General features: G+C 36.7%; 2 protein-coding genes across 4 annotated transcripts in view; one reads left to right on the top strand and one right to left on the bottom strand.

Annotated features, from left to right (window-relative positions):
- The window catches only part of c4 (complement component 4), a 360913-nt gene that overhangs the window by 65166 nt on the left and 268414 nt on the right, over nt 1-27333 (top strand). The gene's annotated exons all lie outside the window — the stretch shown is intronic.
- On the bottom strand, nt 619-25649 carry trpc4b (transient receptor potential cation channel, subfamily C, member 4b). 3 transcript variants are annotated; one of them, XM_051129654.1, is made up of 11 exons: nt 25424-25649; nt 24263-24706; nt 13359-13877; nt 6327-6663; nt 6033-6172; nt 5635-5948; nt 3956-4151; nt 3322-3513; nt 3021-3062; nt 2821-2910; nt 619-2297 (listed from the first exon to the last, which is right to left on the bottom strand). In XM_051129654.1, the coding sequence occupies exons 2-11, from the start codon at nt 24638-24640 to the stop codon at nt 1752-1754; spliced, it is 2754 nt and encodes a 917-aa protein (XP_050985611.1). In that variant the 5' UTR covers nt 24641-24706; nt 25424-25649; the 3' UTR covers nt 619-1751. The 3 variants fall into 3 exon arrangements, with proteins under 3 accessions (XP_050985611.1, XP_050985609.1, XP_050985610.1); XM_051129652.1 differs by having other exon boundaries at nt 24263-24690; XM_051129653.1 differs by having other exon boundaries at nt 24263-24665.

The following is a 27333-nucleotide window of genomic DNA, read 5'->3' as shown; positions in this document are numbered from 1 at the left end:
TAAAGTGATAACTGGATTAGAGTTTCCTGAAGCGTCGTCAGTACTAACGTTACTACTTCTGCTATAAAGCATATGTGGAGTTTCTGCGCAAGGGCGCCCTCAGCCTTCCAATTTAGAAAGAGCTTTATTGGCCAAGTGTGTTTCACACACAAGGAATTTGTCTCAGTGTCAGGAGCTTCCAGTACAGAAAGTACAAACAATTTAATTCACATTCCAGTGAATTAAAGAGTCATTACATTACGTGTGTACTCAGTAATGCTCACCCTATTTTGGGTAAAAATAGGAAAGATAAAGAAACAGGGTTTCCCTGAATTACCGTCATTGATATCGTTATTGCAATAAATACCATCGTGATACATTTTTTTGATTAATTAAATTAACATGAATGAACATCAGAAGGTATCTAGTTTTAACCGCAGAAAGGCGTTCAATTTCAAGTCCACCGAAGTTAATCTACTCTCTTGTCTGGTTTGTTTCTCAGATAAAATGGCAGATTCGGCATTATGATTTGTCGAGTCATCTGTCAATCAAACTCCCTGTGAAGGGTCATTGTGGGCAGACTTTGTAAGCTGAACATAAATATAACAAAGAATCTGAACTTGCAGTATGTTAGTCGGAGAGTGAGTTTTTATTTCTCAAATAGCCACAGTTGAAATATTATGGTCCATGAAAGTCAGGTAAAACTGTTATTTATAAGGGCTCAAAACATTTCAAGAGTTAGATAATTATCCAACATCACAATATATTCAGGGTAGTGCTTAGAAATCTGTAACAGATGTAACCAGATGTATAGACATCTGTATTATGAGTTATACTTAGATTGCATAGTCATTTAAATATTTTTAAATCAGGCTGTGTAGCTGTTGTATGTCATATCCAGCTAAATCTAGATTATTTGGAGCTCAAAGGAGATTTGTTTTTATTTATACTCTGCTGTTCAGATGCTTGGGGTTTGTAAGATTTTTAAAGTATTTTATGCTCATCAAGGCTGCATTAGAGTCAAAACAGCAATATTGTAAAATATTCTTACTATTTAAAATAACAGTTTTCTGTTTTACAGCTTTTTAAATGATTTCATTAGTAACATATTCCTGTAATCACAAATCTGCATTTTCAGCAGCCATTACAAGAAACATTTTGTATTATTATCAATGTAAAACAGTTGTGGTGCTTAACATTTTTACAGAAAATGTAATCCTTTTTTTAGGATACTTTTTAACAGACATTAAATAAAATAGAAATCTTTTGTTATATTATAAATGTCTTCACTGTCACTTTTGCTCAATTGAATGCATCCTTGCAGAATAAAAGTAGTATATCTTTTGCAAAAATATACAATAACAACAATAATAGGCAGTTTCTCGGGTCACACAAAGCTTTTTTCTCCCCAAGTTATTTTTCACAAAAAACAAATGGTGAGAGGATGCTGCCACAGTGAAACCGTGAGGTTAAATACATCAAATAAAAATAAAAAAATAAAATTATTTAACAGGTCAGTTGGACACTGTGTAGTGCTTTCCCGAGCTTTCTCCATTTTACATCCTCCAGATTTACAGCTGCTTTTGGCATCTGTAGTGCTGGGAGGTTTCTTGAGCCCAAAGACAGCCAGGCAAATATCTTTTCCTGAGACAATTCATCTCACAGAAACTCACCTCTGTGCATAAGAAAGGATACTGTTTCATATCGGACAAAGTACGTCAGCTAAATCTGAGACTCAGATAATCCTTGGTTACAAAAGTTAGAGAGTTTATTTAATGTTCATGCAGATATGCAATATGCTTTTTCTCCTGATCCTCCAACACACTTTCCTCTTCCTCCATCAGGCACTTTGATTCATTTTCTTCCTGTTCAGCTTTTTCTGACAGACGTTTCTCAAGCGTTTCCTCTCTCACCCAGTCTAATATGTCAGAATCCGATTCCTCTTCAGCGAGCGAGTAGATCTTATTTGGATTGAGACTGTTTTGTTTCTTTGGAAATAACCCAAAGTCTGTAAAATCCTTAGGGAAGTCCTTCCTGGCTTTGAGTGTCGGGTCAGTCAAAACTACTGCTGATCCATTGGCCAGACAACCGAGAGACTCCCTTGGCTCTTCAGATTTTTGTTGCTGTAACACTGCAGTGACATCGTACAAATGTAGTTTTTTGTTCTGCTGATAAGTTGAGGAATATTGAAGTGAACCATCTGGATGGGAACCATCGGAGGCTGCTGTGCCCGGCTTGTTCACATGAATACTGTTCCGGTTGCCTTTCATCATTCCAATGACTTCATAGCGGAAGCTAGATATGTCCTGCTTCAGCTCCTGTCGAAGTGATTAGAGTCCACAAATTACTTGTGTTTTTATTTCAAAATGCTTATTTAAAGGTGCACTGAACAGTTTTTATAATTTAAAATGTTTCTCACAATGACTAGAATTTTGACTGTTTAAAATGTACACTGAAATTAGATGAATTTAACTCATACTGTATTAGCTGAGCAAGAAAAAGCTGTTTTACTCTACATAAGGGTGGACCCCCTCACTGTGGATGCCATTTTGAAATCACATAACCATCTAAATACAATTTTATTACATAAACGTTACTATTTTGGACACCTTTTGGCTGAAAATACATGAATCAATGGTTATATAGTGTATTTTTATAATGGCATTGATAAAATAAAACTTTTGCTGTGATGTAATGCTTCATCCACACCAGTAGTTGTATACAAGGACCAGTAAAACACAAGCAAGAAATGACTTAATGCAACTTGGTTTCAATCTCAAATCAATGTGAAAATAAAATAAAAATGGACAAAATAAAAAAAATAAGTATTTCAGTGCTTACTTTGAAATTCTCCTCCGTAAGTCCTTCCTCAGTCTTGGCGTCTCGAATCATAGCTGCCACATATCGTTTTACTAAGTTTCTCAAGACCTCCTGCATTTAGGTAAACAGCAATACAATTAATTGGTGAAAAAAATATCAAAGAAAGTCAATACAATACAGTACAATACTGTAGAGTAACAGTATTTTTGGTGATAAGCTACCTGGTATTGGTGGTTTATCCTCACGTTTTCAGCTGCTCTTCTCTGAAAGGACAAAAGGAAGAACATATGTAATTCAATAATTTTATGTCTTCCCCTACAATATTAAAGTATCTTCTCACTCTAAGACAACTGAGCATGCTGGACATCTTATGACACACATTAGTTATAATTAAATTCCCTTTACTCCATTACGTATGAACCTTTTCAGTAAAATGTAATTCACTTTTCTGCCACGTCATATGATTATTTATTTAAACCAGTCAATATAAGAGCCAGAAAAGGAAGAAGAATAGAGTCTCACCCCTAATGTCCCAAATGTCTCAGTCCTCTTTGACCTCCTCTTGAACACGTGCACCTTAATCCATGTAATCAGGTAACATATGGATTTGGGACTGGGGATAATGTTGAAGGGAGGTGGCAAGGTGCCTCCTTCCTCGAAATAACTCATCCATAATTTAGTTCTGGCAAATTTCCACTCAGTATCAGCATGGTCCTTTAGAAAAGCCAGAACACACTATATGTGAGAAGCAGGTAATTATTGAGAAATATACACTTATGTTTTCATACCAAAGTGCCTTACAAGAGAAAAGCACGTTGTACCGTATTTTCCAGAATATATATCATGTGGTGACTTGTATTTCAAAACGGCTTATTTTAACAATGTCCTTACTACCTTTCTGGGCCTTGTGGTATGTGGTAATTGCATCGCTGTCTATGCAGGGTCAGAAAGCTTTAGGATTTCATGAAAAATGTCTCAATTTGTGTTCCAAAGATGGGTTTGGAATGACATGAGGTTGTGTAATTAATGACACAATGTTCATTTTTGGGTGAACTATCCCTTTAATACTCACGTGCAAATTTTCATGTGCAAATATGGTATATGGAAAATGTGAAAGTGAGTAGGATGTCATGAAAATATTAATATATAAACTTACAGCAATATGCTGATAGGAATTGTTCATCATTGCAATAAGCATATTGAGGAGGACCACCAAGGAGATGATGTTATAGGTACCAAACATGGTAGCACCCACATATTCGGTGAACTTGTGGTCAGCTTGGACATTGGTCACATACAGGTTAATCAACCCAAAAATGGACCAAAACAAAGACTGCAAGGTCTCAAATAGCCTACAAACAGAGTACAAGCAAGATTAGAATAGTTAGCTCCAACTTGTACACAATTTTATTAGCTTTCATTATAATCTAGGAGATACATTTTAAAGGGGTCATCGGATGCATCGGATGTTGTTTGAACATAAATGTGTTTTAGCATTGTGTGTACACAACCACCCTATAATGATGATAATCTACCCAATGTTTTTTTTTTAAAATCTCTATTAAAAAAACTCTCTCAGATTAGGACATTCTCAGATTCTATGTAGTCCTGCACAGGCCCCTCCCATAATAGTTGATTGACATGACCATCTTACCTTAGTCCCGCCCCGAATGAGCTGTTAACAGTGCGCCATTGTTTCAACGCTGGAGCAGGAGTAGACAAGAAATGTCTCTTATGCGATTGTGGTGTTCTGTTGTTGGATGTGATAATGAACATAGCAGTTGTCATTTACTCCCAATATCTGAGCTGCTGAAGACGCAGTGGATTATGTTTGTTTTTGAAAGGAATGTGCCCCCCGATCTACCTAAATGTGTTTGTGTTCACACAAATCATTAGTGTTCCAGCTTCACCTACAGAAGAAGTGAGCATAGGGGTTTTTTTATGAATCTTTGCAAATGGCCTTTCATAATACTGTGCTAGTTAGCAAGTTTTGTGGCTAAAGTAAACAGAACAGCTCATCACCCCACAGAAGAGAGGGGCAGGGGTGAGCAGAGCTCATTAGCATTTAAAGAGACATGTAACAAAATGGGATTCTGTGTGCAGAGCTGTTTTTGACAAGGTAAAAAAGGTGTTTTTTACACTGCCATTGAAAAATTCTAACCAAAGTATGTTATAGACTCAATTGGTCTCAAACTCAATTCCTGGAGGGCCACAGCTCTGCACAGTTTAGCTCCAACCCTAATCAACACACCTGATCCAGCTAATCAATTAGTAGAAACCAAAGCCACTAGATGGCAAGCTTGCAACCATCAGCTGAAAAAGCATAACAGCCAAAGCGTAACAGCCAAAGCTAATGCTTCCTGTCTGGTAGTACGTGGGAAAGGAGTCCAGAGGCTGTTTTCTTTGAATGGATGTCAATGGAAGAGAGGTTTCACTATGCAGAATAAACAGCTTTTTAGAGGAAACGGCTTATGATCTGCTAATCTTCAGCATGTTTTACACTAAACAATACTTTTGGATTTAACTATTTTTAGAGTTTACCAAAAAAAAAAAAGTTTAAGAGAATTCACTTTTTGCAACAGGTGGGATTCTGCTTACGCCACTTCTATGGTATCCATAAAAGATGAGTGTTGCACAACTCTGACTGAAATTCAATGACGTCAAGGGTGTAATGTGATTGGTTATTAAGGAACATGTGATCCAAGTTAGTAAGTACTAAAGAATCATATAAACTTTGAAGAAAATTGGCATCCGACGACCCCTTTAGATTAAGCTGATTTATGGCTGATGCATTTGACAATGACTATTGAGATTGAGACGTTTTCCAAGACTTACGTTGAGAAAGCGTTGTTTTGACGTTCACAGCGGATGCCTTTGCAGTTCATGCCTTCATTGCTCTCGTAGTAGAAGTAAAGCTGATTGAGTCCATTAGCAAAGGCAAGCAACACCAGGCAGTAGATGAAGAGGAACTTTAGGATGTCCAGAAGCATCCGTCCTAATGATATCTGCAAAGGACCTAGGTGAGAATTAGCCGTGAAGAGCGAGATGAGGCGTAGAGAGCTGAAGATGTTGGCGATGGCGAACACCGCCTCGGCTACTAATGTAGGGTGCCACATTTCCCAGGTTTCCCTGGGTTTGCAACCACTGTACTGTTAGGAACACAAAAGTAACTGTTAGTAATTCTTGATTTATCCCAAGTGATTCCTACCAGGGATTGCTGTGATGCAATATACCTTAACATATGCAACGATCTTCAGTGAGATGGTTGCAAGATACAAGGAATTCATCACAAAGTCCATAAGATTCCACCAGTCATGGATGTAATCCTGAAATCCACCATCCCACATCTGCTTGATCTCCGTCCATATGAATCCTGCAAGGATGGCCAAGAGTTTAGTTGGTTTACCTTCAAAGACCTTCTTGGTTCTCTGGTCCAAGATGAAACATGAAAACATTGCATGGAGAACATTACAAACAAATAGGAATTCTTTTGTTCATTTTATGGATCTGTAGGGATGAGACATTACCTAGAACCCATGGTAGGATCATCCATTCCACCGTGGTGGGCTTTGGACCTTGGCGATCAGGATTGTTCGAGACTATGTGCTGAGAGGCAAGCAGCAGGAGGAAGAGGAAAGTCAGATAAGAGGCGGTGTGGCAAATAAACTTGATGAAAGGCTTGCGGATAAACAGGCCATAGTGGCTCTTGGGTGCCACCAGGTAACAGAGGGAGAGCAGAGGGAACATGAGGCCGATGAAGACACAGGTGATGAACTTGCCAGCCCAGTGACGTCTCCTCCAGCCAGGAAATTCATCATACCAGCGTGAGGCCAACAGCTGCTGGCAATTTGGCTGTGCTACAAACTGAGACAGAAAAGAATAGAAGAGAATACAGGAAAATCACGTGTTACTATATAAGCTTGAACAGGTGGCCTGGAAAACAAGCTGCCAACCCTGTCTCATCGTTTTTTGGTCAGATTTCCCAGAATATCCATTTTTATCCATTTGCAAGACATACTAAAATTTTACATCTGTTTACATATGTTATATTGGCATAGTTTGTGTATGACACAGGATTTACAGAAATAGCATTACGGCATGTATTCCACTCGAACTGAGCTATAAACTGCCAGTAAAATTAAGTTACAGCACAAGCGAACTATACATCAGTGTTTTCAGCAGATTCCCCAAAGCATGACTCCAGGATACCATGTGTAGTGTGCATTAGTGTCTTATAAAGTCAGAATGATAAAGTGAAGATGAATAGTGAGGCAGGAGGTCTGAGTTTCTTCCATTTATTCCCCATCAGACTGCTGAGCCTCCTACGGAATAGTTAACATGTTGCTTCATACTGCAAGAGATTCAAACACTTACACAAAGGTTTATAATGTGATTTGACAACCATACTGTTGTGGACAAAACAGTCTGAAGGCACAATGCCACATGTAAGTTAAAATGTTAAGAAATTCGATAAGAAATTTAGTTAGTAAGTAACAATATAATCAGAAAAAAAAAAATGAAACAAAAAAAAAGTGATAAAATAAAATAAAAAATTAAACCTGAAAATGCCACTAGATCACTTGCAATAATGCTGCGACTTGTAGATTAATTCCGCTATTTAAAGAATTTCAAATTAACAAATTATTATAACACACTGAAATTAACTAAAATAAAAGCAAAAAACATAAAATTCCTTAAAAAACTACAAGTGAATCTAAGTGAAAAAAAAAGTACAGTTGGGATCAAAAGTTTTCATACCCCTTGCAGAATCTTCAAAATGTTATTTTACCAAATTAAGAGGGATCAGTCAAAATGCATGTTATTTTTTTATTTAGTACTGACCTGAATAAGATATTTCACATAAAAAACAAGTCCACAAGAGAAAATAATAGTTGAATTTATAAAAATGACCCTGTTCAAAAGTTTGCACTCACTTGATTCCTAATACTGTGTTGTTACCTGAATGATCCACAACTGTTTTTTTTTTTTTTTTTTTTTTTTTTAGTGATTTAGTGTTCATGAGTCCCTTGTTTGTCCTGAACAGTTCTGCTGTTCTTCAGAAAATCCTTCTGGTACCACAAACTCTTTGGTTTTTCAGCATTTTTGTGTATTTAAACCCTTTTTAACCATGACTGTATAATTTTGAGATCCATCTTTTCACACTGAGGACAACTGAGGGACTCATATGCAACTATTAAACAAGGTTCACTCACTGATGCTCCAAAAGGAAAAACAATGCATTAAGAGAGCTGGGGGGTGAAAACTTTTGAATGGAATGAAGTTGTATGTGATTTTTTCTTAGTTTGCCTAAATATCATATTTTTTTTTCATTTAGTATAGCCCTTCAGAAACTACAGAAGATACTTACATGGTTCCCAGAAGACAAAATAAGTTAAATTTACCCTGATCTTAAAATTCAAACAGTTTTCGCACCCTGGCTCTTAATGCATCATGTTTCCTTCTGGAGCATTAGTGAGCGTTTAAACCTTCTATAATAGTTGCATATGAGTCCCTCAGTTGACCTCAGTGTGAAAAGATGGATCTCAAAATCATACAGTCATTGCTGTAAAGGGATTAAATACACAAAACCAAAGAATTTGTGGGACTTGAGGGAGTTTTCCTGAAGAGCAGCGGGCAGTTTAACTGTTCAGGACAAACAAGGGACTCATGCTATCACAAAAAAAAAAAAAAAACAGCTGTGGATCATTCAGGTAACAACACAGTATTAAGAATCAAATGTATGTAAACATGGTCATTTTTATAAACTCAACTATTATTTTCTCTTGTGTATGTCTTTGTAAATGTCTTGTCTAAATGTCTTGTAAATGTGAATGTCTAAATATGTAAATGTCTTTTATGTGAAATATCTTATTCAGGTCAGTACTAAATAAGAAAATAACATGCATTTTGCATGATCCCTCTTGTTTTGGTAAAATAATTAACATTTTGCAGATCTTGCAAGGTGTGTGTAACTGAGGTACTTTTGACCTCAGTAAATGTAAGCTGAAAGGACAAACCAAACACAAAGCAGAAATAAAAAACAAACAAACAAAAAAACATATCCACTACATTGATTGTAAGAATGCTGAATTAAAGCTGTATTGTTTGACTTCAAAATGTAATGTAGTATGTAACTAAGTACGCCACTGTAACTAACTATAAGCCACCTACTGGACAAAGTTGTAAGTTAAACTTTGTAAGTTAAATCAGCTTTTAATCTTTGCAAAAAACAAAAAAAAACAAAAAACAAAAATGGATAAAAACTCATTATTCTCTGAATCATGCATAAAGCAGTGTAGTGTATATTTTTAATTATGTGCATGGCCAAGCAAATGCTACAATACTTGCTGCCATGTATTGACTCTTTTTCTCAATGCTTATTTGTTTTCTCCATCATTCTCTTCATCTTGTCTCCAGTGATTTGCCCGAAGCCATTAACGAAGCATCTAAAATGTCAAGCGGAAGTGGGAGGGCGCCTAACCAAATTACAACAAATGCATCCTCATTACAGCAGAGCCAGGCGTTCTGGAGGCGATGAGGTCAAGTCTGAAATGATCTTAAGTGTTCTCCGTCAGGGCTGATTTGCACGGTGCAATCTGTTCTACCGCTCGACTAAAGGACTCTCTGTCACAGGGCTGCTGTACAAGCGACGACGATATCTTAATACACCTCAGCAGGACAAATAAGGCCACCACTTAAGGCTTTCAGAACTATAAAGCTTGAAAGCTTTATATAACACAAAACGTTTCTGAACGGTGAAAAGTGCAACTTTAATGCAACTTTCTATATATTGATGTAGAATGAACTATTTAAGCACATAATTTAAAAATGCTTTACCTTCAAATATATAAATAAATAGTACAAGCATTATTAAGTCCACTTCCAAAACAAAGATTCACATAAAATGTACTCACCCCCTTGTCATCCAAGATGTTCATGTCTTTCTTTCTTCAGTCGTAAAGAAATATTTTTTTGAGGAAAACATTTCAGCATTTCGTTACGCTAGATAAGACCCATCTTTCTCAGCTGGGAAGTTCAGGTGCATTTTGGAAGTTCAAAATCGGGGCACCATAGCAGTCCATTATATGGAGAAAAAAGCTGAAATGTTTTCCTCAAAAAACTATTTCTTTACAACTGAAGAAAGAAAGACGTGAACATCTTGACAAGGAGGTGAGTACATTATATGTGAATCTTTGTTTTGGAAGTGGACTTCTCCTTTGAATGCAAAAGTATTTTTCTTCATTCACCACAAACAATATGCAACATGTTCTCTACTCTTACAATCTAATGACTGATATCTTTTCATCTGAGCTAATACAAAGCATGCGGCATCTGATCTGATCTGTTCTCTGATATTACAGCTGACATCCACATGCACTGTTTAATTGGAGACATTCTAGTAACATTTACAATAATACGATTAGTGCTGGTGTGGCTGTCACTGCCATTTCCAGTGATTGTGTGACTGCTGGAACAAATGCCATTTAATCTGAACCTAATCATGTCTAATATAACCGTGAGCTGAGAAGAATATAACCAATGGATATTTAAGTAATTCACATACAGTAAGCAACAAAGCAAATCATGTAGGGTGTAATGTCTTTGCAAAACCAAAAGAGGGCAAAATCATTTCAGCAACAAGGCTCTTTTCACATTGTATTACAAAAAGACTGAAATTAGACATGTAGACTATTTTCCAACCAGACTGAACAGACTAAATTCCACAGGGAAAGTAATTAGTAGCTATGAGTGCACACTATGTGCTGAAAGTGGATATGACTCCTCACTCCTACTCTGCAATAAGTCATAACAGGTCAAAGGGCCCCTTTTATGAGATCTGCACTGCGCTGAGGCATGTGATGACCTTGTCAACTGTGAAGAAAATTACCCGACTCTTAGTTTGGACTTGTAACACTTCAGTGCTTTTGAATTAATACACAATGGAGGCTCGAGTTTCATCTGGCTCACCTCAGGTACTGCTAAGAGGACCTTTTCGGGCATACAATATACGTGGGAGTTCATTTGTTCTTAGCTTAGTCAATCTTAGGGGAGATAGAAATCACAGTCTGCAAAAAGTATTTAGCTTATTAAAACCTTTAAGGGATAGTTCACCCAAAAATGAAAATTCTGTCATTAATTACTCACCCCCATGTCATTCCAAACCCATAAGACCTTGTTCATCTTTGGTACACAAATTAAGATATTTTTGATGAAATTCGAGAGCTTTCTGAATCTGCACAGAGGGCAAATGTAACTAGCACGTTCAAGACCCAGAACGGTAGTAAGGACACTGTTAAAGGGGTCATCGGGTGCCCATTTTCCACAGGTTCATATGATTCTTTAGGGTCTTAATGAAAAGTCTATAATATACTTTGGTTAAAAATCCTCAGTGGTTGTGTAAAACAACACCCTTTTTACCTTGCCAAAATCAGCTCTTCAAAAATCATCTCATTCTGGTTCAGGCTGCTTTAAATGCAAATGAGCTCTGCTCGCCCCGCCCCTCTCTTCTCTCTGTGGAGAGATGAGCCTGTTTACTTTAGCCAAGTTTAGCCACGTTTAACCACATTTAGCCACTAAACTTGCCAACTAGCACATTATTAGGAAAGACGATCGAAAAGATTCATAAAAAAAATCTTATACTCACTTCTGCTGTAAGTGAAGCTGGATACGAACAATTCGCGCGAACATAGACAGATATATGTAAGATCGGGAGGTGCATTCCCTTCACAACCAAACGTAATCTACTGCATCTTCAGCGGCTCAGATGTCGGGAGTAAATGACGACCACTACGTTCATTATTACATCCAGCAACACAACACCTCAATCGCTCAATTGGAGATATTCTTGTCTAACTTACATTTCTTTTACGACTGAAGAAAGAAAGGATGACAAGGGGTGAGTAAATTATCTGTAACTTTTTGCTCTGGGAGTATACTTCTCCTTTAACTCCTGAAAAATACAGATAGTGACAACCACATTTACCAAAATTCTACACAGTGTGTACGGAACTTAACTGAACAACTAGTTATTAATGATGTATTTAAACGCGTGTCAGAAATGTGTCTTTGTCTGTATGTGAGATGCAAGAAAATAACAGTGAAAGTCTTAACCTTAGCACATTTTGACATGGGGCTAGTTTCGCTCACAAGCCCTGTGGTAAAGTGTCAGTGTTGCCAGATCTTCATAAAGCTAAGACCAAACAACATGCCTTAAAGCACTTGTAAATATGAGGACATGGCAATACTGCAAGACAGCACTTGCTGTCAACATACAAAGAGTCTTTAGCCAAAAAATGATACCAATTGGCTAACTTGTTATTCAATCCTGCAACACACCGAAATGTTGCTGTGGTTACAAATGCGGGAGTGACTGCTGTTCCATATACACATGGAATGATAATTTATGGGACTCACTCACGCATTTAAATGCAGTTGTCACTCCTAAAAAGTTTGAGTGTGTATGTGGCTATAGATGCATTGTGGTATTCTCATGAATGTGCAGCGAAGACTGACATGGAAGGGAAGAAATTGTGAAATAAAGTCTTTTCTTAAAGGGGTCATCGGATGCCCATTTGCCTAGTTGATATGATTCTTTAGGGTCTTGATGAAAAGTCTATAATATACTTTGGTTAAAAATTCTCAATGGTAGTGTAAAAAACACCTTTTTTACCTTGCCAAAATGAGCTCTACAAAAATCATCCTGTTCTGGTCAAGGTTGCTTTAAATGAGCTCTGCACGCCCCGCCCCTCTCTGCTCTTTGTGGAGTGACGAGCCTGTTTACTTTAGCTGCGTTTAGCCGTTAAACTTGCTAACTAACAGGTTATTAGGAAAGGCGATCGCAAAGATTCATAAAAAACCCTTATACTCACTTCTGCTGTAAGTGAAGCTGGATCACGAATGATTTGCATGAACATAGACACATTTATTTAGGTCGGAAGGTGCATTCTCTTCACAAACGGACGTAATCCACTGCATCTTTAGCAGCTCAGATGTTGGGACAAATGACGACCACTATGTTCATTATTACATCCAGCAACACAACACCTCAATCGCTCAATCTGAGATATTCTTGTCTAACTTACATCTTTGCTCTGGCATCGAAACAATGGAGGTCGGACTGTTACTGCTGATCTGAGGTAAGACGCTCATGTCAATCAACTATCGTGGGAGCGGCCTCTGTCGGTGTGATGTCAGGCATCTGAGAATGGCTCGATTTGAAAAAGGGAATATTATTTTTACAAATTAATTAAAAACCACTGCATGGATTTTTATCATTGTAGGGTAGATGTGTACATACACTGTCAATGCACATGAATGTTCAAACAACATGTAAAAGTGAACTTTGCATCCGATGACCCCTGTGATAAAATTACAGTTGAACCACTGATGTCACATGGACTGTGTTAACAATGTCTTTACTACCTTTCCGAGCCTTGAACGTGGTAGTTGCGTCACTGTCTATGCAGGTTCAGAAAGCTATAAAAAGCATACATTTTAAGTGCCCAAATACTTTTCGGGCCCATTGTATTAAAATACATGATTGCAATACCAAGCTGTACCTCTTTTTGGCGGTATTTGATGGCCAACTTTAGTCGAGCCAGCTCATTGTTGGCCTCATCCTGCAGCAGGTTGACATCATCACGGAAATTGAGGATCAACTCCAGTTCGCGTGAGGACCGGGTTTGGTCCAGGAGGTCCTTTGCAAAGCGTTTACACTGATAGGAGAGCTCCTCGTATTCGGCCTTGAACTCATTTTCAACTTTGCTGAGTTCCTGGAGCTCCCAGCTGAGCTGAAAGGCTGTGAGGAAAGGATCCTCGCTGGACAGGGCGATAAGAGAGGGGCTGGCTAAGGCCTTGTAGATGTTCAAACGGGAGCGCGAGTGCCGCAGACTGTCCACGTCTGAACTGGAGACGCACTCTACACAGTTACAGCGCACCTCATGAGGCTGGGGAACCGACACACCTTTTTGCACCAGCATCTTGATGATCTCGTAGTTGTTGGTGTGGGCAGCCAAGATGATGGGAGTGATGTCAGGGGTGAAGTCGGAGAACTGTTTATCGAGCAGGATGGGTGGTACCTGGGTAGAAAATGGAAATTATGGGATAAATTCATCTGATGACACATATATGGGTCATTCTACAGAATTGGTCCAAAGTCAGAGTTGGAAATGTCTTGTAAAAAAGTCTTTTTCCAAAAATTGTATGTATGCAAATTGTATTATATTCAAAGTACACATTTCTAGTAATTGTACAGTTAATTTTCATTTTGTATTTTGAAAAAGTTTTGGAATATTTGTTCTTTCCTCAAATTTGTCACTACCAAGACACAGTAATAATAATTTAATTAGAAGAGTCATAATAAGATTTTGCTTACATCTACATTGAAAATATATATATATTTTTGCTATTTTATCCTTTTTTTTTTAACAATAACAGTTACATTTTTAACAATATTTCAAGTGTAATTTATGAGATTTGTTGTATTTTGAATCAATTTTTTTGTAAAAGGCAAAACTTTATCATACTGATTTCAAAGTTAAGGATTCATTAGTTTGTATATACATTGAATCAAAACTATCACAATATCTGATAATTTTGTATACTTTATTTTTGACAAAATATCCCATGTTTTAGTCGTGGCAGCACATTTTCGGTAGTGTTTTATAACAAAGAAAACAAAATACTTTTTTTAACTTCACTTTTTAATAAAATCAAAAAGATCCTTATAAAAACAACAATGGAAAAAAAATACAAAAATTATTTCAATATAATTTAGGGTTAGGGTTCGAGACAGTCACCTCCCAATTGAAAGTACCTAATAAAAGATGATTTTAAATATATTAAGCTTACTAATATTTTAAATATTATTGTGGGTTTCAATAGATAATAATAGGATCTTAGAATATTTGAATACTTAAATGCTTTTTATATGTTTTTTTTTTGGTTTGTTGGACAGCAGTTTGGACCAATTTTGTAGAATAGCCAATATACGCCATATTCATTATTTTTCACTATACAATGGCCCCAAAAACAAGTGATACCTTTTTAGAAAAAGAATATGAACTCAAATATACTGAACTGAACAATCCAAATATATTATAAAATTAAATATGTTATAATTTTTTATAATAAATGTGACTTTTTGTTTGATATTTTGTCATATAATGCATGTATACATTTCCAGTTGTGGAAGTGTCCAATTACTACACTGTAAAAAAATGTTTTAAAAAAGTTTTAAAGACAATTAAATTTAACAAGAAAAATAATTAATTTTTTTCTAATTCAAAAATTCATGTTTAGTTCAGCGTGGCTTGCTGTTTCTTTGTAATTACTTGTGAAAGTGACTATTTCTGAGTAAAAATCTTTTTACATTATTTTTTTCCCCAGTGCATTTGGATCCACTGTTTGATAAAAAAGATAATATTAAAAGTAAAAAAGTATTAAAAAAAATATGATTTAATTTGAAACTATTGTCACTCAGAAATCAGTACTAAATTTCACAAACAAGTGCACAAGTCCACAGAAACAGCAAATAACTCATTGAACAATCTTTGTTTTATTTATCTTTATATATCAATAATCTTTATTTATTTTTTGTACTGAAATGCTGCAATATATTACGGTGACACTGTGTTATGGTATAAAATATATATAAAAAATAAATATGCATAATGTTGGATAAGTATTCAAGGCCTGTGTTGAAAAACAATTGCCTTAATGAGGATGCATTTGCTTTACAATTGGCATCTCCCCGTGAATCGCTGAAATAACAACACTTGCTGGATAAAAACCCCACAATTAAGGCCTCGTTATTATTCAGATTTCAAATGTGAAGGACAGCTATGACAATGAAAATGAGAATATTCCAAACGAGAGAGGAACACAAATGCATAAATTAGGAAGAAGGGTGTACAACAATAGGAGTGCCCACCACTGATTCAATTATGATGAAATGGAAACTACATCAAATGACCCAGACATTGGCAGGGAAAAAGGTCTTTCCTGAAAACCCTCTGAGCTCATAAGAAAAAAACACTTGGGAGCGAGGCTACAGAGAGGCCTGTGATCACTTTGAAGTAGCTACAGAGCTTCAGTAGCAGAGAAGAACCATGTGAAATCCTGTCTGGAGTTTGGCAAGGTCTTTGCTTGAAAAGCATAATAGTGACCCAGTTACAAAAGAAAAAGATTTTGTGGTCATATAAGACTGAGCTTTTCTAACCAAAGCAATATGTGTGGCAAAACTAAAAGTGCCCACAACAATACATCCAATAAATTACACTTGGGGAAGCACAATGCTGAAACGCTGGTTTTTATCAACAAAGATGGTTCACCTTATTAAAATAGAAGAAAGAAAGGCTGGCACAATATAGCAGGAAATACTTCAGTTTGAAGTTTGGGAGGAAGTTCATCTAAAATAGAATGTTTTGGACAAGGGCAAGAATAAAATATAGCTGCAGGCAGCGATTACTGGGGTTCAAGTGCTTTAAGGCATTTAAGCACATATGAAAAATACATTATTTAGCAAGCCTATAACCACCTAAATCAATCTTTAAAAAGCATTTTTGGTAAATCCAGGTAATTTACCAAAGAAATATTATGTTTTTTTAATGTTTTCTGTGGTCCAGTTTCCTTAAATGTGCATGCTTGATTAGAATCACCTGTGGCATGTGCTCACCAGGTTTTGTGAAGTTTTGAGTTTTCCTTTAGGCTTTGTAGGATTTTAAGTAAATTTGGACAGGCCCCTTTTCTAAACGACCCTGTTATAGCTTCCCAAAGGGTAAATTAAAAAAATGGTTTTTTTTTTTGGATAATTATTGACCTAGAGCAGTGGTTTTCAAACCGGTCCTGTGAGCACCCCTGCCCTGCACATTTTGTCTCCCTCATCTAACTCACCTGATTCAACTCATCAGCTCGTTAGTAGAAACTGCACAACATGAATTGAATGTGTCTGATAAGGGAGATATACAAAATGTGCAGGGCAGGGGTGCTTCCAGGACCGGTTTGAAAACCACTGACCTAGAGTCCAGAGAATTGTACTGCAGTGGATTGAGCAAAAAAACCTAGGACTAGTTCGCAAACATAGTTTTTTTATGTCTTCCCAATCATTTAACAAACAATTTAATTGACAGCAGTGGTTCTAGAGGCAAAGCTGTCCGGAATGAGGAGTTCGATCAAAAACAGTGCAATGTACAATTTACGCCCTTGAAAAATGCGATATCGCCCCCCCAGTGGCCAATTACAGACTTTTGGGGCCTGCACATCCTGATTTTGCTGAGTTAGATGTGTTCCTGGGTCATCATATTTTGTTGACCCTAGGACAACATTTTAATCCAAAAATTTAATTTTGACCACATCCCTACACCTAAACCTAACCTTACCCATGAGTAATCCCTAAAATCAGAGGAAATGATAGATGAATGACACTGATGTACAAGCACCAAACACTGATTGTAAGCCTAAACTTCACAAAAACTATAAACTGTTTTCTCAAATCTGATTGGTTAATCACTATGTTGTTCCAGGGTCAACAAAGATGTTGATCCAGGAACTTGTCGTACTTGGTTAAATTAGGTTCTGCTTTGGGGCCTTGAGTCAAACAGGCCCACTGAGTTTCATTCCGATCGGCCTGCGTTAAACTTCATCGGCCAATGGCAACCATGTTTTTTGATATACGCAAATGTCTTTATAAACACTTGTGGCACTTTGGTCTAAGACTGTGCACAGTGATTTTCATGTTGATAGGACAAATGGTTGCATAAGTATAGCCATTTTTATGTTTTTTTTTCCCCTCTTATAGCACCACCAAGTAGTCAAGCTTTTTTTTTCGGTGACCTCAGATTGAGCTCTTACATAAGTGTTCTGAGTTTCTCATTCCGTTCAGGAATTATAGGCATTTTACTAAAAGTGGCCCTGCTTCTTTTGAACGTTTTGGCGTCCTTTTGCGACGGTAAGTCAAAGGTTAAACTTTTTTGATAATTATTAATATTCACTTTCCAGAGAATCTTCCTGCACTGGTTTGGTTCCGATCGGGCAAAAAACCTAGGGCTAGTTTGCAAAAATCGCGAAAATGTTAAGCCTGCAACTGACAGTTTAGGAGTTCTGAGCGATATCGTACTTTGGATCGCTGTAGTGCCCCCGTCAGGCCAGTTAGGGCGAGCCTTGCTGACGTTGTAGGCGGTGTGAGTACTACCATCACTCCAAGCTTCAAGTCTCTACGACTTATAGTTTGGTCTGCACGATCAGTTTTACGTGGAAATTGCTGATCCTTGGCCATTCTTACAATTACAATAGGGTTTCAGTGCTATGCACTTGAACCCCTAATTAACATCAGCCAACTTAAAGGGGTCATAGGATGCCCATTTTCCACAAGTTGATATGATTCTTTAGGGTCTTAATGAAAAGTCTATAATATACTTTGGTTAAAAATTCTCAATGGTTGTGTAAAACAACACCCTTTTTACCTTGCCAAAATCAGCTCTGCAAAAATCATCTCATTCTGGTCGAGGCTGTTTAAATGCAAATGAGCTCTGCTCGCCCTGCCCCTCTCTTCTCTCTGTGGAGTGACGAGCCTGTTTACTTTAGCCGCGTTTAGCCGCTAAACTTGCTAACTAGCACATTATTAGGAAAGGCGATCGCAAAGATTCATAAAAAACCCTTATACTCACTTCTGCTGTAAGTGAAGCTGGATGTAGATTCGGGAGGCACATTCCCTTCACAAGCAAATGTAATCTTCTGCATTTTCAGCAGCTCAGATGTCGGGAGTAAATGACGACCACTGCGTTCATTATTACATCCAGCAACACAACACCTCAATCACTCAATCTGAGATATTCTTGTCTAACTTACATCCCTGCTCCGGGATCGAAACAAAGAGGGCGGACTGTTACAGCTGATCTGAAGTAAAACGCTCATGTCAATCAGCTATCGTGAGAGCGGCCTCTGTCGGTGTGACGCCACAACAACAGGCATCTGAGAATGGCTCGATTTGAAAAATGGAATATTATTTTTACAGATTAATTAAAAACCACTGCATGGATTTTTATCATTGTAGGGTAGATTTGTGCATACACTGCCAACACACATTAATGTTCAAACAACATGTAAAAGTGAACTTAGCATCTGATGACCCCTTTAAGAACAAGATAGCGAATGCCCTAAAATGCTACGGTTAAAGCACTTATCCACAATACATACAGTACTCAAATCGTGGTACTCAAATCTGTTATCCTTAGAAACTAGAGCAAATCTACCAAGGAGCCTTGTCAAAATCATATGTGAAAATAAGTACATTAAAATATTAATTAAAATTGTTGAATAATATTATTTTTGTTTTCTTTGTGCACAAAAAGTATTCTCGTAGCTTTATAACATTACGGTTGAACAACTGATGTCACATGGACTATTTTATCAATGTCTTTACTACCTTTCTGGGCCTTAAACGTGTCAGTTGTGTTGCTGTCTATATGCAGGGGCAGAAAGCTCTTGGATTTCATCAAAAAATCTCTTAATTTGTGTTCTGAAGATGAACATGGCCTTATGGTTTTGTAACGGCATGAAGGTGAGCAATTAATGACAGAATTTTTATTTTTAGGTGATCTATCCCTTTAAACAAGATGGACTGATTCCTTGTAAATGTAAAATTTGAACTTGAAGCGTAACCAGCTCAGAGCTACTGTTTTAAAAACAGTGAAGTAGATAATATCTAATCCTTTAGTGCAAGTTTCAAGCATCTTAAACTAGAGTCATAAGATAAACACTGCTACATGAAGACTGGGTTCTGTGATCACACCACATTTGGGGAAGATGGATAAAAAAAACTGTGAGAGACAGAAAGAAAGAGCGTGAAAATGAAAACCCAGGCAGTATGCGCAACAAAGTGATTAAAAGTGAGAAAGAATAACGAGTGAGGACAGAGTGAAGTGAGAGAAAATGAGTCGAGAGTTTATGAATTAAAGCCACATTGAGAAGAGAAGGTGTGATTTGAAGGTAGGGGGTGATTAGCACATTTCCACTGATATCTTCATCCTTTTCGCAAGAGTTTCAAGCCCACGGTGGCAACGGCAAAGCTTGACTATTTGAGGACGATAATGAAGGCTCCAATTGGAGAGACATGTTCAGGCTGGCAGCCATACTGATTATCTGCTGCCGCAATATGATGCTTTGAAGCTCATAGTTAACCACAATAGACAGGAGAGGTGAAGAAAAAGTGTTGGGAAAAGTAGGGGGCTTGACACGAAATGTCAGGAAGATGACAGTTCGAGTCAGTTTTGTGTTTAATAAGTGAAAAGAAGCCATTCTCATGATTCATTACGCATATCTCCAACAAAGCTGAGGGACAGCTGTTTTTTTAGTCTGAATTTTTTTACTTCTAAAGAAGCAGACCCTTTACTGACATCTGATCTGAGCAATGCAACTTACTCCCAGATTAAAAAATAATGTTAAATGTGTAATTCATTTACATACACTATTTAGATTTTTTTTAAAGTCTCTTCTGCTCACCAAGCCTGCATTTATTTGATCCAAAGTACAGCAAAACAGTAAAATTTAAAAAATATTTGTAATATTTCAATAACTGTTTTCCATTTGAATATATTTTAAAATGTACTTTTTTCCTATGATTTCAAAGCTGATTTTTTAGCATCAATACTCCAATCAAACGATCCTTCAGAAATCATTATAATATTCTATTATGTTGAAAACTGCTGAGTAGAATTTTGTTCTAGTTTCTTTGTTGAACATAAAGTTCAGAAGAACAGCATTTATCCAAAAAAGAAATTTGAAATATTATAAATGTCTTTATCATCATTTTTGAAAGATACCGTGTATAATGGTACAAACACTTTTTATTTCAGATAAATGCTGCTCTTTGGATCTTTCTATTCATCAAAGAATCCTGAAAAAATGTACTCAACTGTTTTAAATGTTTTAAATATTGATAATAATAATAAAAAATGTTTCTTGAACAGCAAATCAGCATATTAGAATGATTTCTGAAGGATCATGTGACACTGAAGACTGGAGTAATGATGCTGAAAATGTAGCTTTTATCACAGAAATAAATTACATTTTAAAACATTTGAATAGAAAACACTTATTTTAAACAGTAAAAATATTTCAAAATGTTACTGTTTTGCTGTACTTTGGATCAAATAAATGCAGACTTGATGAGCAGAAGAGACTTCTTTAAAAACATTAAAAATCTTACTGTTCAAAAACTTTTGACTGGTAGATGTTGAGTTTGTTTATCCATCAGAACAGATTTGCTTACCAATGTGAATGGGTACTGTCAGAATTAGAGCTCGAACAGCTAATAAAAACATCACAATAATGCACAAGTAATCCACATTAACATCTTGTGAATATTTGTGTGTTTGTAAGAAATAAGTCCATCAATAAGACGTTTTAACTTTAAACCATCACTCCATAATCCATAATAACACTTCCTCCAATAAAAAATATCCATCTCCTGTTGTCCTCTCACATCAACATACACCATTCAGAACTATTTTGGACTGTTTTCGCTTGAAAACGGTTCTTCATCTTTTCACATTTCTCTCCTGATTCAGAAAAGACAACTTTTTCACTAGAGAAAGCATTATTATGGATTTATTGATAGTTTTTATAGTTATAGTTTTTAACTTAACTGATGAACTGGAGTCATTATCATAATATTTTTATCAGCTGTTTGGACACTCATTTCGACGGCACCCATTCACTGCAGAGGATCCATTGGTGAGCAAATCATATACTGCTACATTTTTCCAAATCTGTTTTCATTTTTGGATAAACTATTCCTTTAAGAAAAGAACAAGAAAATAGCCAGTTACAGTCAAACCAAAAATTATTCAGACACCAGATATAATTTTTGCAGGACACTATAGTTCATTTATGTAAGTGAGGATAGCAAAATAAAGTAAACTGTGACATATTATAACCAAAAATTCTTCATAGAGTGAAGTACCAGTAAAATTAATAAAAATTTGGGACCAAAAATTTGATGACACTTTGACCTGACCACATTTTGTTACATACCTTTCAAAGTTATCTGACATTATCAGGATAAATGTGACAGTTTAACTCTTGAGTTCTTGTCATATTTTATTACCATTTTCTAAACTATAGCAAATAAACTGTGATATTGTGAAAAATGTTGAAGGTGTCTGAATAAATTGACTGTATTTTATTTCATATTTTTTCAGAAATGGCCAGTCCTGTAAAGAACAGGCTAATGTGATAAAAATCACAAGACATGAAGGGAGCCACATTATGATCACCAGAATCATAATCTAGAAAATCAAAGCAAACAACCTGTTCCTGTGTACTCACTCGCCCTCTTGTGGTCTTTAGACATGCTGATTTAGTCATTTGCATATCAAAAAGTTTCATAAATGTGACATTAATAGACATAGACAGGAAGAGACACAGAGACAGAAGAAAAGAAAACACGCTCAGGGATTGAGCTGCTCCGCAGCTGCTCTGGTTTGTGAATGGTGTATCAGTCTCAACATTTTTCTGAATCAGTGCTGCAGAATCTAGTCTATTCTTAGCCAATAAAGGAAAATTAAAGTTACAATGAGTGGACAGACCAGTAAGACCCATGTTAAGTCACTCGGCTGCTGAGAGAGCAAAAATCTCTCCACTGAAAAGTAAGCACCATTAGAACAACAGTAATTATTAATTCACATGCCTGAGAGTCTGAACATCAAGCTTTTTATAGCAGGCAGTTTTCTTCTCTGAAAAGAAGCAGGCATACAAGCGCAGTTTTTCTAAAGTGTTCTTATGCTTACAATTGAAGATGTAATGCCTTTCAGCCCTAAAAGCACTACTATTTGCAACAGCGGGATGTTTACATGAGAAGTTGATAAGAGACCTTTTGAAGGTTTTGTGTCCAGGGAGACCCACTGAAATATTTGGATAATGAAGCAAACATCTATATTCAGATCTGCTATGCAAGTTCTGTTTTGGGGATGGCAATGCTAAAAATGTTACTGCTCTGTTCTGGGTAACAGAAAGAAAAAACAAAATGCATTTTATAAACTGCAACTATTTATTTATTACTATGACCTTTATGACCGTTGGCAGATACCCAATTAATTGCACAAAACAATTCATTGACAAATTAAGCATTCAAGCATTCAATTTTGTGAACTGATTATCAGCTGAAAGCATGAAAGAATCAAAATAAAATTTAAAGTCATTTGTAGAAACCAAAAATGTCAGTGTGCTTTCCTAATCATTTTAATAGTTTTGAATATTGTTAATATATACAGTTGAGGTCAAAAGTTTACACACACCTTGTTATTTTTTATGTAGTACTGACCTGAATAAGATATTTCACATAGAAGACGTTTACATATAGTCCACAAGAGTTACTTGAATGATCCACAGCTGTGTTTTTTAAGGTGTAAACCTTTGAACAGAATGAGGATGTGTGCATTTTTCTTATTTTGCCTAAATGTCATTTTTCATTCATTTAGAACTGCCCTTCAGAGGCTACAGAAGATACTTACATGTCCCCCAGAAGACAAAATAAGTTAAATTTTACCCTGATCTTCAAATTCAAAAAGTTTCACCCCCGGCTCTTAATGCATCGTGTTTCTTTCTGAAGCATCAGTGAGTGTTTGAACCTTCTGTAATAGTTGCATATGAGTCTCTCAGTTGTGCTCAGTGTGAAAAAGATGGATCTCAAAATCATACAGTCATTACTGGAAAGGGTTCAAATACACAAAAATGCTCAAAAACCAGAGAATTTGTGGGACCTGAAGGATTTTTCTGAGGAATAGCGGGCAGTTTAACTGATCAGGACAAACAAGGAACTCACGAACAGCTATCACAAAAAAAAAAAAAAAAAAAAAAAAAAAAAAAAAAAAAACACCTGTGGATCATTCAAGTAACAACACAGTATTAAGAATAAAAAAACAACATGCATTTTGTATGATTCCTCTTATTTTGGTAAAATAATTAGCATTTTGCAGATTCTGCAAGGTGTATGTAAACTTTTGAACAGTCATATTTATAAATTCAACATATAAGAAGATATTTCACAAAAAAATACATTTACATATAGTCCACAAGAGAAAATAATCTCTTGTGGACTATATATAAATGTATTTTTTGTGAAATATCTTATTCAGGTCAGTACTAAATAAAAATTACATGCATTTTGTATAATCCCTCTTATTTTTGGTAAAATAATTAACATTTTGCAGATTCTGCAAGGTGTATGTAAACTTTTGACATCAACTGTATTTCAGTGTTTTGATGAACCAACCTGGTTTCCACTAGTAAGTCTGGTCTAGTTTGAGAACTTATCAGCTGGTCAGGGTGGGAGACCAGTCCACCAATCAGCTAAACCACCGAGACTTCACAACCAGTCTGGTTTAAGCGGTCTTTATGCAATTCAACTGATTTGTTGGCTAATTTGTGATCTTGCAAACTATAGCAGACAGTAATTCAAACAAACCTGTTTTTCTCCACTGGGCTTCTTGTGGTTCAGCAGGAGCTCCACGGCTCCCACTACCTCTTTACGAATGGCGTGTAGCAGAGCGTCCCCGACATATACGTTGAAGCTGAGGAGCAGCTCAATGATCTCCAAGTTCTCATTCTCAATTGCGATGAGCAGCGCCGTGCGCCCTAGAGGATCGATGCAATTGATGTTGATCTTGAAGTAGATCTCCGCCTCTTCCAGCGCTAGTTTCACGCTGGCGTAATCGCCCTTCTCCACGGCGCTGAGGTAGGACTTCTCCTGCACCGACAGCTCTGACTCGGCGCGCACTATCCGCAGCGGAATGCGGTCCCGGTACGAGGAGTTATCCGTTCTGCGGTAGTACAGCTGAGACATTGTGGCTCAATCCATCACAGAACAGCTGGAGAGCGAAGAGTAAAGGCAACCTGAAGACAAACACATCTGTATATACACTTAGGAATGACATACACTTAATTCGATGGCTTTATAATAACATTCTGCTGAAAATCGAACAGGGTGGCAGGTGCAAAGAGGTAGACCACACAGAACCAGCAATAAAACAGCTACCAGCTTGTTATACAAGTTGTTAGTTTTTGGAACATTTTAGCTGGTCGCACAGCTAATAAACAACTTGGACTATCTAATGATCTGCAAAAGGCTTGGCACAGCTGAATAGACAATTTACATGAAATACAAAAACAACCACTATTTCTATATAGTTACTGCATTCCAAATAAAAAAAATGAAACTTTAAATATGAAAGTAAAACACTAATTAGTCCAGCGAAATAAATTACGCACACTTTACGCAAGTATCACCTTCTCATCTCATGTTTTAGCGACTAAAAATGACACTTAAAATACAAAATTTATCAAAATAAAACATCAGTGCTCAGCCGTTTGAATTAAAGCACGCAAACCTGCCAAAACGCACCAATCTCCAAATTACGCATGCTTACGCAATGACACCACTATAAACTTCGTTTAAAAACAGCTTTAGTTTCATCATTAAGAATCACGACTAAACTTAAAGAGCATATGAAGGATATGATCACAATTCGCATTAAACACAAACGGTTAAACAAACAACACGCACAGCGTAAAGCTTTGGATAAGGATGCTGTATTGATTTATAGAGCGCAGTGTACAAAAAACTCACCTTGATGTCGGAACAACTTTGATTCTCACATGTATAAAGCTGATGCAAGCAACTTCACTGATTCATCACCGAAAATACTTTTGTAGCAGTATTCCTACGACCACATGAGGATTGTTGCGCATGGCGACTGTGTTCTGCTGCGCTGCTCCACAGTCAGCACCGACGCACCGCCGTAATCATGCTGGAATTGCAATTATCCATTGCGCCCCAGTAGACGTCTGTCATTGTCCAGCGCACACTGCATTGTATTACCATTTCCTCTCGTCTGTTAGTTCAGCTCAGCTAAACCCCAGTCTGACGTAGATGATACTGAAAATGATTACCAATTTACTTGTTATATGCATTACGTAATGCACGTGCTCCAACACAGAGGCTCATTAATGCAATCTAATAAAAAAACAGGAAGATACATTTTATTTATCCAGTTTTAATGCTAACTAAGTAAACTTTAAAGACTGCCAGACCTGATAAAATGCGAGGGGAGACCAGTAGGGGTGTGAAATATAAGAATTATGGTCCCAATCTCAAAGAACAGAAACTGCTGATAGGCTAAATGTAATAAATTGATTTGAAAATGAGTTTGTGGTCGCTCTATATTTTTTGATTCAATTAAAAAAGAATCGACTTATAAGAATCATTAACTTAGGAATCAGACTACATAGAAATGTTGCGTTCTTGATTCATTAAGAAGAACCGGCTCTTAAGAGTCATTTGTTAGGGAATCAGACTGGACAGGTCATGTATGTTCTTGATTAAATTCATTCCAGAATTGGGCTGCACTGGTCCCGTCAAATTTACTTTGATAAATTAAAAAAAAACGACTCATAATTCGTTTGAGAATTAGACACTGGTCGCACGGTGTATTTTGATTAATCAAAAACAACCTGTCTGTAGGATAGTTCGTGATTCAGACATCCCTGGTGAAAAAAACAGCATATGCTGGTTAGGTATGTTTTGATGCTGGTTTAAGCTGGTCCTTTGCTGGTTTATGCTGGTCCTTAGCTGGTTTATGCTGGTCCTTTGCTGGTTCATGCTGGTCCTTGACCAGCAACATGACCAGCAAAAACCAGCACCAAAACATACCTAACCAGCATCCCAGCATCAAAACATACCTACCAGCATATGCTGTTTTTTTCACCAGGAATCTGGCCGAATTGTTGTGTTTTTGATTCACTAAGAAGAACCGGCTAATAAGAGTCATTTGTTCGAAAATCGAATGGTCGCGCTGTATGTTTTGATTCAATAAAAGTGAACCAACTTATAAGATTTGGACTACATTAAAAAGTTGCGTTCTTGATTCATTTCGAAGACCTTAAGAGTCATTTTTAGGGAATCAGGCTGAACCAGTCATGGATGTTCTTGATTAAATTCGTTCCGGAATTGGGCTACATGGTTACAATTAGACATTAGTCGGGCTGTATATTTTTATTAATCAAAAATTACTGTGGGAAAACGTTAGTTCGTGATTCGGACAGCCTCTAAGCCACTAAGAAGAACCGGCTAATAATAAAGAGTTCGAGAGTTGAATCGGTCGATCATTCTGTATGTTTGATTCACTAACAAGAATCGGTTTATAAGAGTCGATTCGTTTGGGAATTGGGCTGGCTTGCGAAACGAAACGCGCTTCAACAACGGCTGAGAAGTAAGTTAAATGCAGTACATACTAAGTTTCCTCTTGGTTATCTGACACGAACTGTACTGATAGTCATGTCTTTTCTACATTAATTTATACGGTTTAGGAATATAGGCTTAGTTATGAACAGTGTTGGGGAAAGTTACTTTAAAAGTAATGCATTACAATATTGAGTTACTCCCTAAAAAAGTAACTAATTACGTTACTTAGTTACTTTTTTATGGAAAGTAATGTGTTACTTTACTTTTGCATTACTTTTTAAATCTGGGCAGGGCTT

The sequence above is a fragment of the Labeo rohita genome, chromosome 15 (genome assembly GCF_022985175.1).
Source record: "Labeo rohita strain BAU-BD-2019 chromosome 15, IGBB_LRoh.1.0, whole genome shotgun sequence".
NCBI classification, from domain to species: Eukaryota; Metazoa; Chordata; class Actinopteri; order Cypriniformes; family Cyprinidae; genus Labeo; species Labeo rohita.
Note: the sequence above shows the minus strand (reverse complement) of the source record. Positions and strands in the feature narration are given on the sequence as shown.

Coding starts and splice junctions, on each gene's coding strand:
- trpc4b (XM_051129654.1), bottom strand. CDS start 24,640: ATGTCTCAGCTGTACTACCGCAGAACGGATAACTCCTCGTACCGGGAC. Junction 6,173..6,326: donor GATCCTACCATGGGTTCTAG/GTAATGTCTCAT, acceptor CCATCCTTGCAG/GATTCATATGGACGGAGATC. Junction 3,063..3,321: donor AGACATTTGGGACATTAGGG/GTGAGACTCTAT, acceptor TTGTCCTTTCAG/AGAAGAGCAGCTGAAAACGT.